The following is a 13608-nucleotide window of genomic DNA, read 5'->3' as shown; positions in this document are numbered from 1 at the left end:
TGTTTGTCGTGGAAGAAGATTTGGTCCAAGAACTATATCAAGCAATTGTACACGCATTTGATAAAAATATTTAAAATGGATTTAACCAATTCAAAAAAATTCTCACCCCAAAACACGTTAAAAAAACCAAAATATGGCTTTTTCTTTTTGTGTCTTAATGAATCAAAAGTTTCGTCCAAAATTCTGAGCGGCATACACGTGTGACGAGTCGTTTGGTCGGGGCTAGCTCGTAAAGCAGAATGAAACCACAAAGTACAAATAAAATTTACTTAAAAGGGCATAGACTACAGCTTTGCTTATTAGCCACAACGAACCCAAAGGTTTAAGAAGGGTTTATAAAGTCGGTTTCCTATAGAAATATCCTGTTCCCCTATTTTCTCGTCTTACTTATTTACATTTCAGTCTCATGAATATCTGCACTTCTATTAATCCATCAATTTGTTTCTCTACTGTATTATTTCTTCATTACAACACTATTTCCTACACAAAAATTCTTGAACACTTTGATGTCCAGCACTAAAACCCCCATTTCCCTCACAATTAAATTTAACCAATTTACTGATTTAGAAACAAACCCATATCAGAATTCATCTATTATGTGGAGAAACATAGTCAAACAGTTCTCTTCAAGAACCCCACAAAAGCTTCTTCTTAACTCCAACAATCGTACTTATAGCTTTCTTGGTTTTAGCCAAGATTCTATTTTTAAAGATAAAACAAAATTAAGATCATTTATCCCTGTTTCTTGTTCAAATAGTGGATTTCCTGAAATGGGGTTTCAGAATCTTGGTGAATTTTTACCTGGGGATGAGTTTTTAAATAGACCCTTATTGTATGCTATGAAATGTCAAGAATTTTGTCGAAAGAACTATGCTAGTGTAGCTGAGGCTGAAGCAGCATCTTCCACTGATGCTGAGGAAGACACAAAAGATGTGTCTGTAGTTGGTGAAGTTCAAGAATTGTTAACAGAATTTAAGAAAGAAGAGAAAAAACAGTTTGATTTTAAGCGGCGAAAGCAAAGGATGTTGACTAGTGGTATGGGCCATAGGAAGTATAACTCACTTAAGAGGAGGCAAGTTAAAGTAGAGACAGAGGCATGGGAACTAGCAGCAAAGGAGTATAGGGAGCTTTTGTTTGATATGTGTGAGCAGAAATTAGCACCCAATTTGCCATATGTTAAGTCATTGTTTTTAGGATGGTTTGAGCCATTGCGCGATAAGATAGCCGAGGAACAGGAATTTTGTAGTCAAGGGAAGAGTAAAGCAGCTTATTCCAAGTATTTTCACCAGTTACCTGCAGATATGATGGCGGTTATCACTATGCATAAGTTGATGGGATTGTTGATGACAGGCGGCGACCATGGTACTGCAAGAGTGGTACAAGCTGCGCTTGTTATTGGTGATGCAATTGAACAGGAGGTTGGTTAACCTGAAACTTATGTCAGCTGTGAGTCTAATGAAATGAAATTTCTGTGTGTGATCTAGGGTGTGCTTGGTATGAAGGATGATGTTTTCCTAGAGTTTTCTTGGAAAACAAGTGGTTTCTTACTCATTTTTAGTGTTTGGTATGTAAGCAAAAAAATATTATTCTCTTTATATTTATTGTAGCAAAACACTATTTTGGGGTGGGGGGTGGTGGGATTGTCAAGGAGAGGGGTTGGGGGCATTGCGTGGGTGGGGAGGAGACAATAAACTTGGAATGTCAATTATGTAACTTGGTTTCTCTATTTCCATTAGGGAAGTCATTTTCCTCATTTTTAAGGAACTTATTTTCCTAGAGAAAATATTTTCCAAAACATTTTGATCAACCAAACATGAGAAAATTGGAAAACACATTCTGGAAAATGATATCCTCCTTACCAAACACTCCCCTAGAGGACACAATTTTTTGCATCAAACTTGCTGCAGTATGAACTTTCTCATAAGTTTTTCTTTCAGTGATATTCAGCCCCTCTTATTCTGTGTAGTGTGATGGAGCAGTAGAGTGTCTGGGAGAATATCACTTTGACTTTTGTGAACTTTGTACAGATAAATGGTGAAAAAGCTTTGTGTCAGCATATTAAGACAGTATAGAAACTTCGGAGTTCAGTGGACCAATTATACAACACTAAAAACTATCAATAGTGGACACTGATACTCATGTAGAACCGACAAAGCTAGAAGTGTAGAAGTGAAGGAAGCACTACTGTCCAAGGACATATATGCGAATGAATATAGTAAGTAATACAATTCCATTTAGGTCCAAAGGCATTAATTATGTATCTGGACTGACATCCGTCTTGATTGATTAAGGGACTTTATAGCACCTGAAACACGAAAGAGGATTACATCAAAATCTTTTAAGCATTTTATACTTCTAATTAGTTGTCCATTTAAACAACTAAGTTGCAATAGAATCATTGGACATTTAGCTTAAATTCCATGACAACTAGTGTTTTTAATCATGATATAGCGCAAAAAGAAAAAGTCATACTACCAGTTTGAATATTATAGTCTAGAATTGCCTTGTTGAATCTGTCAATGTAGTTCCAGGTAAAATTAAAATGTGAAACTTCACCTGCTTTGATTTGTATAGATAAAATCCAGCAGGTTCAGGGGTATGAGAGCATATATTTTACATCGGTAAGATATTGCTGACGTTTGTCCATTTTGATTGTTTTTAAATTCAATCTCTCCTATGGACCTGTAGAGTAGTTTCTTTTGTAGGTTTAGGAGAGAGAACTAATGACGTTTAGGGGTATTAACTGGAAAGGAGATGTAAAGGAAATGAATCTAATGAAGACCATGGAGGTAGAAGGAGGAGCACTATTCTTCGAGTAATGCAAAGTTCACAGCTTTTTGGACTAGATTCTGAAGTCTTGACTATTAGAAAATGAACTGCAAGTTTTGAAAACAAAGACTAGTCATAATAAGTGCACAATATTACATACTTTAGCCTCTCAATTTGCACGTTCAAAATGTTCAATTACTGTAGTGATGTAAATGTGTCAGGTTAGTTTAACTAACTCTGGATTGATGGGTTAAACTGTACAAGTATGTGGTTGTTCTAGATGACAAGAATATTAGAAATGTCTGTATGTTAGATCTATGTAACTGATAAATTAAACTGTATTGTCAACATCTTAAATGTTATAGAAGATAGTTTCCGAGCATATTGGAACTGAGTGTATTGGGTGTTATGTTGGCTAACCCTTGACCGACCTTATTTTGGCTTTACCCTGTGTCAAGTTTCAAGAAATGGTGGGGAGAAATGTTTAAAAAGGACAGAGACTTCCATTTGGTAGTACCTGGAGCTGATCATGCACTTCCTCATGCATCAGGTTAGAATACACAAGTTCTTAGAGAAATCAAAGAAGCATAAAGCCGAGAAAGATACAAAAATGGAAGATGGAGAGCATGTCACTCAAGAACAAGAGAAACTACGCAAGAAAGTCACTAGTCTAATGAAAAAACAGAAGTTGCGTGCAGTGAACCAGATAGTGAGAAGTCAAGACGATTCAAAGCCCTGGGGCCAAGATGCTAAAGCAAAGGTTGGGCTTACCCTTGTTGTTGAAAATTCAAAATTATGCTATGTATAATATGTTCAACTTTGACTGTAGCTTTTTCTTTCACCAGGTTGGAAGCCGTTTAATTGAGTTGCTTCTACAGACAGCTTATATACAGTCTCCTGCTGATCAGTTAGCAGTTGATCCACCTGACATTCGACCTGCCTTTGTACACAGTGTTAGAACTGTATCCAAAGAAACAAAGTACTGGTTCACTCCCTTTACGTCTAATTATTTTTAATTTTTATTCTGACTACTAATTGATGATAATTTCAAAAAGAAACAATTGGCGCTAATTGTTGGATTATTCCCTCACAGGAGTGCGAGCAGAAGATATGGTATTATCCAATGTGATCAACTGGTTTTCAAAGGGCTTGAAAAAACTGTAAGTAATTTTTCTCCCATTTGGGAGATATATGACTGACTTAAAAACTTCGTTCTGATTAAGCTAGCCATGTTTTGTTGAGCTACCTGATATGAGAACTATCCTCAGTGGTTTGTTTACCTTTGTCCTGCAAACAGGCCAGACACGTGGTGATACCTTACATGCCAATGTTGGTGCCTCCAGTGAAGTGGACTGGGTATAGTAATCTCTTTTAGATTTATCTTTTATCTCTTTGTTTTCCCATTCCCTTTCCTGTTTCTTTCACTTTATATATATATAGAGCCCGGGATTACACTGGGTATGTTGTTGTGTGTGTATATATATATATGTACATATACACACACACACACACACACTGTATATATGTACGTGTGTATATCTTGTTTTTCCTTATAAGAAAATGTATCTGTATCTTGTTTTTCTGGCTTCAGTTATGACAAAGGTGGACACCTCTATCTGCCTTCGTATGTGATGCGGACACACGGAGCAAGACAACAACGTGAAGCAGTAAAGAGAGCCTCCCGGAACCAGTTGCGACAAGTTTTTGAGGTTCATTTGCCAATGATTTATTCAATCTTAAATCTTGAGATCATGTGTTTCCTTTGTTTGCTCACCTCATGAAACTTGAGGCGTGTGTTCTTTTTAATTGTATCTAGGCTCTTGATACTCTGGGAAGTACCAAATGGAGGATCAACAAAAGGGTACTTTCTGTTGTTGATAGAATATGGGCTGGTGGCGGTCGTCTGGCTGATTTGGTTGACCGTGATGATGTTAGTTACTCTATAATTTTTAACTGTCCTATATTGAGATTCAAAAGCTACTTTCTTTTTCATTGTTAAGTAAATGAATTTCATAAGTTGTGTAATATGGTTTATGTTGAAGGAACTGCCAATCAATGTAATATTTCTGTTGCAGGTCCCTTTGCCAGAAGAACCAGATACGGAAGATGAGGCAGTACGCACAAAGTGGAGGTGGAAAGTAAAATCTGTCATGAAAGAGAACAGAGAAAGGCACTCACAACGATGTGACACCGAGCTTAAACTTGCTGTAGGTTCCAATTGCTTCTCTCTTTTATCTCTCTTTTATCTTTTGAGATACTAAACTTCCAATAACATCTGGAATCACAAATAAAATCTTATTTTGGCACAGGTGCATCACAGTTCATATAATTTCTGTGTCTGTTTGATTTTCTTCCTGAGGTTTGCTTCTCCATGGTTAAACAGGTAGCACGTAGAATGAAAGATGAAGAAGGTTTCTTCTACCCGCACAACGTTGATTTCCGAGGTCGTGCATACCCCATGCATCCGCATTTAAACCATCTTGGTTCTGATATCTGTCGGGGTGTCCTGGAGTTCGCAGAAGGTCGTCCTCTTGGAGAATCGGGCTTGCGCTGGTTGAAGATACATCTTGCAAATTTATTTGCTGGTGGTGTGGATAAATTATCTCTTGAGGGCAGAATAGCTTTTACTGAAAATCACTTGGATGATATATTTGATTCTGCTGACAAACCGCTCGAAGGAAGACGCTGGTGGTTGAATGCAGAGGATCCCCTTCAGTGCCTGGCTGCATGCATTAATCTTAGTGAAGCTGTCAGAAGCTCATCCCCAGAGACGATGATTTCTCATCTTCCTGTGCACCAGGTAAGTTTCATTGTTATTGGGTCCTACGTGTTTAATTTGTCTGTTGATGTTTTGGGGAGAAAGAAACCTTAGATGCCTTGTGGACAAATTCAACAATATACACAAGATCAAGTCGTGTTTTTCATTGTGGTGTAAAGAATTACATGAAAATAATGCAAGAATCTACGCTAGAACTCCTAGAAACCATACAAACAATAAGGCTAGGGATATGTTTGAAGTTCTATCTTAGTATCTTTGCTTCGGATAACTATTTGTGCATATTTCACTGCACTTCCATAGTGCCATATTGATAATATATTACCATTTCACAAGAAAAGAGAAAAGGTCCATAGGAAACTCCATATATTACCTTCTTAGGCATGTGTTTCGAACAGTTTTGGGGGTTTGAATTCCTAACAATCTAATATATTTTGAACAAGCTGGCAGATTTCATTAGTTGGTCCCCAGACTAATGAAAAAGTTAAAACAAAAGGATTCTCTTTTTGGTCTTATATCAGGTTCATTGGATATAGGTTGATGAAATTGGTCTATTTATATCATGTAGATTACAGGAGTTGGGCTAGACAACTCAAGTTGCACCTGGGACATCTATTTATGTCTCAAACTAACTGTTGTTCGAGAAATTTTACTTGATATAAGTTTTCAACTGAAGAGACTTTATATGCTCATGGCTTTGAGACCACTTGCTGCCCGAGTACTTCATCTTTCGTGATTAATTTCTCTGTAATATTTTGCATTTGTGTGTATAATTTATCTCATAAACTTTTGTTGTAATTTTCAGGATGGTTCCTGCAATGGTTTACAACATTATGCTGCCCTTGGAAGAGATAAGGTAGTAAAAAGCATGAAGTGTGGCGCTAACATTAGAATACATTTGGCATCTCTCGAGTGACAATATTGTTAACTTGTTTTAACTTTTTTTTTTTTTGGTTAACTTATTTTAACTTGCTTGAATTAATAATGAAACCTAGCCCACCGCTATTTTCTTCTTGTATCTTCGTCGCTACTTCCCCTTTGTGATTCAGAATCCTAGGTGGTTCAGTAACATGGACAATTAACATTTGTCACAATCAACAAAACAAATGCACATTTAGAGTGTTTGCATCAATTAACTCCATTTCCTTTCTTGTCTGACCTCATTAATTAAGCATGAAGAGTTCATTTTCCTTCTCTTTGTGAGATAAGCCACACTACTAGTTTAGCACTTCTATTTTTGTTATCTATTATAATCTCTGGCATCTACTGAATCAACTCTTCTATTGACAATCATCGGTTCAGTTGGGAGCTGCTGCAGTCAATTTGGTTGCTGGAGAAAAACCTGCTGATGTTTACTCTGGCATAGCAGCTAGGTGAGTTTGTTAATCCTTTCTCCTGTAAGATATATAATAGACTAAGGGACCATGAGGTGTTGCTATTCTCTCTCTTGACCTCTGCTTGCAAGTGAAGCAAACAATAATCCCACGGTTAAGCATAGTGAATGCCGACACTTGATCATTAGCATTTGTCAAACCAGTGACCAGCTTGAGACTACAACATTAAGAGTTACCCTTAAGCATAGATGATTGGGTGGCTTTCGTAGAGAGCCATATTTTTTGTGGGGTTCTCTACTTTCTGGTGTACTTCTTGTACGGGTTTCTATGCCCTTCATTAATGAATGTTATAACTTTATTAAGAAAACATTAGGAGTGGTGCAGATTGACCTTTCCTGCCATAACAAAGCTTTTGGTAGTTTCTACTGTTCATGCCAGAGAACAAACTGTATTGAACATGGTGTCAATGTTATTTATGCTTTGCTTTATTGCTTTCCATGATCTTTTAAGGAGGATAAAAGAGTGCAGCACGTAAAAAGCAACACTTAAAATTAACCAGTCAATCCATAGGCCACAGACACGCCCCACATGACATGATTTGGTTTCAGAATTTGTTGCTGAGCTGCATCAAATCGTGTAAGACAATCTGGAGTCGCTAACCGAACTTTCTGGAATAATAGTTGTGGAGGTCCCAACCTATCATCTATGAACTCTAGGAAATGTCACGAAATTTTCCGAGATTCCATGTTGTGCTCATGAAAATCTTAAAAAAGATGAAAAACGATTGCTCAGTATGTGCACGAGAGAACTGATCAATATCAGAGTTTTGGAGGTGACTGTTACATACGCATTTTGATCTTATCAGAATTATAACTAGAAGCTCTTTCTTTTTCAAAATTTCGTATTCACTTTGGAGGTCATTCTATTTGTAGTGATGACAGGGTTCAAGTGCTTATAGGTTCAGAGTTTTCTTGTCAAAAGCAGCATTGAGTTGGAATATTTCATTATCTTTGTCTAACAATTCTGGCTAATTAAGTTTAAACCTTTGGAAGTTAGTATTTAGGAATAAGGAAAGATAACAATATTTTGATGTTGCTATTTCTCAGGGTCCTTGATATTATGAAAAGAGATGCACAGAGAGATCCTGAAGAATTTCCAGATGCTGTGCGTGCAAAGGTTTTAGTTAATCAGGTATCATACTGCTCACCTTGTTAAGGCCACTGTCGTTTGATTACCAACTCCCTATTTCTGCACTTGTTGGCAGTTTGAGGTTTGACAGATGGGGTATCGTGCGCATCCGGAATGATAATTGTTGTTTTTGATGTTCATGAGCTTAATGTGTCGCAGTTGCTTGTTGATAAGGCAACTAAATCACTGAGGACGGGTTTGCTTGTTGATAAGGCAACTAAATCACTGAGGACCGGTTTATGGCTGTCTTACAGGTTGACAGGAAGTTGGTGAAGCAGACGGTGATGACATCAGTCTATGGTGTCACTTACATTGGTGCTCGTGATCAAATAAAGAGGAGGTTAAAGGAGCGTGGAGCAATTGCTGATGATTCTGAGCTGTTTGGTGCTGCTTGCTATGCTGCAAAAGTAAGGGCAAGATGGAGTACTATATGTTGATACATTTTTTGATAGGTCTACTATATCTTGATATATTGAAACATGATAAATGGGTTGTTATTATAATTTATACCCTTTTGGTAGCTCCTTCTAGGCTTAACTGTCATCGGTTGAAAATCGACTCTTCAAATGCTTAAAACCAAATAATTAGAACTGCTGAACTTCTGGTGGCAGTTGGATCTGGTTTCTGCTTGCCTTGAATGACCGTTAATATGTGTGTGTTCACACTAACTACCCATACTTAGCCCACTTGTCACGTGCTTTGTTTATTTTATCTAAACATAATCGATGTATTGTATCACATGAAATTCTATAAAAAGACATCACCAATGTCGTGATGTTTATAGAGTGCTAACGAAATTGGTTGGTAAATAGACGATCATTACATCATGTAATTAGTTCTTATCTTGGTCAATGACCAGCACCTTTTGACACATTGATTAGGTCACATTAACTGCATTAGGAGAGATGTTTGAAGCTGCGCGCAGCATCATGACTTGGCTTGGAGAATGTGCTAAGGTATGCCTAATTTTGTACTTCACCACCATTTAAATGTGTTGTAAGTTCAGTTCCTCTTCTGTTTAGGTCAGACAAGCAGTTAAAATGTTGTTTCGCTATGGTGTCACTACTGGACTGGCTAACTCTTGCACAAGCTCTTAGTGTGTAATAACTTCAGTGGTCATCTTTTAGTTATCTTAGTCAAAATTGTTTGTGTAAATTCGCTTGACCCTGTTTTTCTACTTTTGTTTCTGGTGATGTCTGTAATTATATGTTCATGTTGTTTTGACACATGATGATGACGATTTTAATTGGCGAAAGGTTTTTTATTATTCTGATAAAATGGATTCGTTGAGGTAGATCACGGTGATAAATGGTGCAAGAATCTTGCTCCTGCTTCAGTTATCTTTCATTGACCTCTAAGTTTCAACAGATAATTGCTTCTGAAAATGAACCAGTCAGATGGACAACTCCTCTTGGACTTCCTGTTGTTCAACCTTACCGCAAAATTGGAAGGCATCTTGTGAGTATTACTATGTTTTTCATTTTTGGTCCCCATGTTATAGCAAATACTAAGTCATTGAATCTCTATTTGGTAAATCTTGTTGCAGATTAAGACTTCTTTACAAATTTTGACTTTGCAACGCGACACAGAAAAGGTACTTTTCTGGTCTTTTTCTCTCATGCTTTATGTTATCTACGTAATATTCTGTTCTTCTATGTCAACAAGGTGGGAACTGATGGATATACAAATGAACGCTCATTTTTCACTTTCATTTGTATATTCTTCTTCAATGTTTCTTCTTATTGAGATTGAACTGGGTAAACTTCCAGTGTAAAATTGTGTATATTTCTATGCCCTTTGCAGGTAATGGCCAAGAGGCAAAGGACAGCTTTTCCGCCAAATTTCATTCACTCCCTTGATGGTTCACATATGATGATGACTGCTGTTGCATGCAGAAGGGCAGGATTAAATTTTGCAGGTTCTTTTAGTTCCCTTTTTTGCCTCACTTTACGCGGGCTCTGTCAAAGAAAACAATTGAACATTTTTTGCTGCAGGTGTTCATGACTCGTATTGGACGCATGCATGCGATGTTGATAAGTTGAACATGATATTGAGAGAAAAGTTTGTAGAGCTTTATGAAACGCCAGTTCTTGAGAAAGTAAGTATCAACCTGTCAACATAACCAGAAAAGTAGAAAATATCATTATATTGATTCTGGTGCTTCTTAGTATTACTTAAGAATCCGCACTCCACCTTTTAAACAAGTATAATAGGGGCATTAGAACGTTAAAAAAAAATTAGCAGTGTGCGTCTGCCTTTGAGCATTGGAAGAACTAATTCTGTATAGATTGATTGCAGCTCTTCCTCGTTACATCAAAGATGAAGTTTGACGAGAATGACTAATTTCTTTCATTTAAATAACCCAATGTCTATCATCTTTTATTTCTTCGCTTTCTTTTTCCTTCTGAAATAGTTGCAAGAATGAGAACCTGTCCTGTGATCAAAGGACTGAAACCATTCACTAAAATTAGTTTAAAGCGTTTGATATGTTACTTGATTGTCCACTCATATTTGTTCCTTCCATCTTTCCGCAGTTGTTGGAGAGCTTCCAAATTTCCTATCCTACATTGTCATTCCCGCCTTTGCCTGAACGTGGGGACTTTGATTTGAGAGATGTCCTAGAATCTCCCTATTTCTTCAATTGATTGGGTTCATGAGTAGCCTTCATACTCACACCCTTGACGTACTAAAACTGGCCAGTGTGTTCTTGTGCTTTCAAATGCCATAATGGGGAAGATGATGAAAAGTTTGTGCTACTACATAGCATTCGGTGAGATGCAGGTTCTGCTGTATATATAAAAGTGGTCAGCATCTTAAACCCCGGATGCTCTGGTTCTCTTCTTGATCGTGTAGCCTGCACTCCCTAGTGCACCTGGGGCATAAGTTTCCAGTCCAAGCTTGTATGCAATGAGAAGACAGATTTCCCGACCTGTTTCTAACAGATTATGGAGAATATGTTCCAAGAAAGCTTGTTGAGAAATATAAATGATCGCTGTAGGGTCTAAACTCTACCGCAGAAGCTTTTGAGGTGCAAGGATAGAAATGATCTCCAGATTTTGCAGGCTGTTCGCTTGTATCTCTGGTCAGGTGATATTCTTTGTATTTTCAAATTGTAAATAGAAATTTTTTTTGCTTTAACTGATAATGTGAAATTTGCAAGCTTCGAGGCATGCGTTTGAGATTATAAGATGTATAGTAGTTGAGAAAATATTGTCACAAGATGTTCTGGTGGTGAATTCTGTATTTTGATGCTAACAAAATCTGTTTATATCTTCTGCATATAGATGCTACAATATCTTTTTTTATCTAAAAGTTATCCGGATCTCGCATTTATGTATCAGTCTAAGACGCGATTCAAAGCCAGTGAGAGTTCAGACGATCAAGAACGACTCCTTTTCTTTACAGTAGCTTTAGGTAATTTCTTGAATAAATGTCTAGGTGCTTCAAAGTTCTCTTGTGTGTTAATTTAGTAGGAGTATCTTTTATGTGTAAACATAAAGATTTCTCGAGAAAAAAATATATAAAACAAAGAATAAATTTGTAAAGAGTTACTGGCTACAAAGCCAATTGACCTGTAATTGTATGCAAATGGTACCATGTGAATGTTCTTTCTTTCTTTATTTCATGTTTTGATAATCTCATATCACAAGTTCACTGGTGAGATGATCCAAATTGTGTGCTGAATAGGGCAGTTAAGGGTGTAAAGTGCTAGTAATTACTTCTCTATGTTTATATTAAATTCAACAATTTGTAGGAGTCAAATATTAAAGTTGGAAGATCTATTCAAGTATTAAAGTTGGAAGATCTATTAATTAAACCATAAATAAGTGATAAAGGCTTATATGTGAGCTACATGGCTTATATTAATTGTGATCTAAACATAGTCTGGGCCATATGTTTTATATTAATTGTGATATAGAGTGGGCAAAAGCAACAACAACATACCCAGTGAATCTGGATCTTTCGATAAGGAGCGGAGGAATTTCAATCATCCGAATATATTTTGGATGTGTAGTATACATACGCTTACTTGTTAATATCCTGTAGGCATTGTACCTGCACAAGCTTATGAAAAGCTGGAACTTTCTCTATTGTTCTATGAATACACCCAATTACTCCCTTCCCTGACCCACACTCAACCCCAATTTGAAGAGAAAAAATGCAAAAGTTGGACTGCATTATTGAAGTTGGAATGAGTAAGCAATGTATCATGGGCTGAGCTAGTGGCAGAGGAAAATGGAAATTGCTATTATGGCCCCATTAAATAGTGGTTGAATGTAGCTTTTGAGCTATAACGTTCAACTGAACTCGGTATTTTCAACACGAAATATAGATTTATTGAATTTCGAACTCACAATTTCAAAAGTATGTGAGTTAAGAAATTTAAAAATCGGATCCATCATGTTCAAATTCTGAATCTTCCCTGCAGTATTAAACTCCAACCACCATGTCAAAAAAGAGAAGAAGAGTAGCATAAAGTGGGAAGAATAGTAGCCACTCAAAACAATCTGTAGATATAACTTTGTGAGTCAGGCACTTTATTAGTATTTAGTTGGATATAGAAGATATATTGTTGAAGTCCATTTATACTTTGGGAGTTGCTGTTCATTGTTGTTGTTGTTGGTAGTTACCTACAGTAGTGTGCTGGGCAAATAAATTGAAAGCTTGAAATGTGTGCCTCTAAAAAGGGCATGTGATTGCACATGGTGAAGGGTATCCTATCGCTTTCATTGTTTTCATTTGCACATGCTGATGTTAGATTATAGAAAACTTCTTCACCCCAACTTGTTTCCTCTAAAATTATTTAGTACTTGTCCGGAATTTTATGACAATGGGTCCAAGTTTTCTGTAGATACATATTAGTAAAACTTACACAAATAACTACCTTTTAATAGGTTCTAACAATTTATAGCTATATGTTGTAAAATTACAATTCGTAACTGCTTTTGTTGTATCTCGTCATTTTCGTTTAAATACAAATAAACACAACGAAATACAAAATTGGTGTTGAGTCTGGTCATTTTCGTGTTTTCGAAATACAGCGAAATACAACGAAATACAAAATCGCTGTTGAGTCTGGTTATTTTCGCGTTTTCGAAATACAGCAAAAAATGCAACGAAATACAAAATCATTGTTGAGTCTGGTCATGTTCGCGTTTTCGAAATACAGTGAAATACAATGAAATACAAAATCGTTGTTGAGTCTAGTCGTGTTCGCGTTTTCGAAATACAACGAAATACAACAAAATACAAAATCGTTGTTGAGTAAAAAACGGCTGTATACACTAAAAATAGGTGTGAAAACGGTTGTATACACTGAAAATACGCTTGGTGGGCATGAAGCTAAAATAGCAAAAACTTAGGGATTATGGTGCAACACATTTAATTTAAAAAGGTGGGGTAGCTATGAAATGTAAATTTTGAATAATATAGCTACAAAACTTAAATATTAAAAAAGGTAGTTACTATCCATAATTAAGTCTTAGGAGTAGCTATGGCAAGTAAATTTTACTACATATTTCCGTAAGTGCATTGATACCC

General features: G+C 36.5%; 1 protein-coding gene across 2 annotated transcripts; it reads left to right on the top strand.

Moving 5' to 3' along the window:
* Positions 1 to 294: 294 nt before the first annotated feature.
* On the top strand, positions 295 to 11683 carry LOC132046983 (DNA-directed RNA polymerase 2, chloroplastic/mitochondrial). Of its 2 annotated transcripts, XM_059437844.1 has the most exons (19): positions 296 to 1418; positions 3320 to 3529; positions 3615 to 3748; positions 3863 to 3929; positions 4067 to 4125; positions 4361 to 4478; positions 4586 to 4699; positions 4845 to 4980; positions 5157 to 5569; positions 6351 to 6401; positions 6848 to 6918; positions 7986 to 8070; positions 8322 to 8474; positions 8949 to 9023; positions 9436 to 9525; positions 9614 to 9661; positions 9871 to 9985; positions 10062 to 10165; positions 10602 to 11683. In XM_059437844.1, exons 1-19 carry the CDS (start codon positions 507 to 509, stop codon positions 10710 to 10712), a joined length of 3066 nt encoding a protein of 1021 aa, XP_059293827.1. In that variant the 5' UTR covers positions 296 to 506; the 3' UTR covers positions 10713 to 11683. The 2 variants fall into 2 exon arrangements, with proteins under 2 accessions (XP_059293828.1, XP_059293827.1); XM_059437845.1 differs by lacking the exons at positions 9436 to 9525; positions 9614 to 9661; positions 9871 to 9985; positions 10062 to 10165; positions 10602 to 11683 and adding an exon at positions 9090 to 9393 and having other exon boundaries at positions 295 to 1418.
* Positions 11684 to 13608: the final 1925 nt, after the last annotated feature.

This window comes from Lycium ferocissimum, chromosome 2 (assembly GCF_029784015.1).
Source record: "Lycium ferocissimum isolate CSIRO_LF1 chromosome 2, AGI_CSIRO_Lferr_CH_V1, whole genome shotgun sequence".
Lineage (NCBI taxonomy): Eukaryota > Viridiplantae > Streptophyta > Magnoliopsida > Solanales > Solanaceae > Lycium > Lycium ferocissimum.
Note: the sequence above shows the minus strand (reverse complement) of the source record. Positions and strands in the feature narration are given on the sequence as shown.

Coding starts and splice junctions, on each gene's coding strand:
- LOC132046983 (XM_059437844.1), top strand. CDS start 507: ATGTCCAGCACTAAAACCCCCATTTCCCTCACAATTAAATTTAACCAA. Junction 3,930..4,066: donor TCAAAGGGCTTGAAAAAACT/GTAAGTAATTTT, acceptor TCCTGCAAACAG/GCCAGACACGTGGTGATACC. Junction 9,024..9,435: donor GGCTTGGAGAATGTGCTAAG/GTATGCCTAATT, acceptor AAGTTTCAACAG/ATAATTGCTTCTGAAAATGA.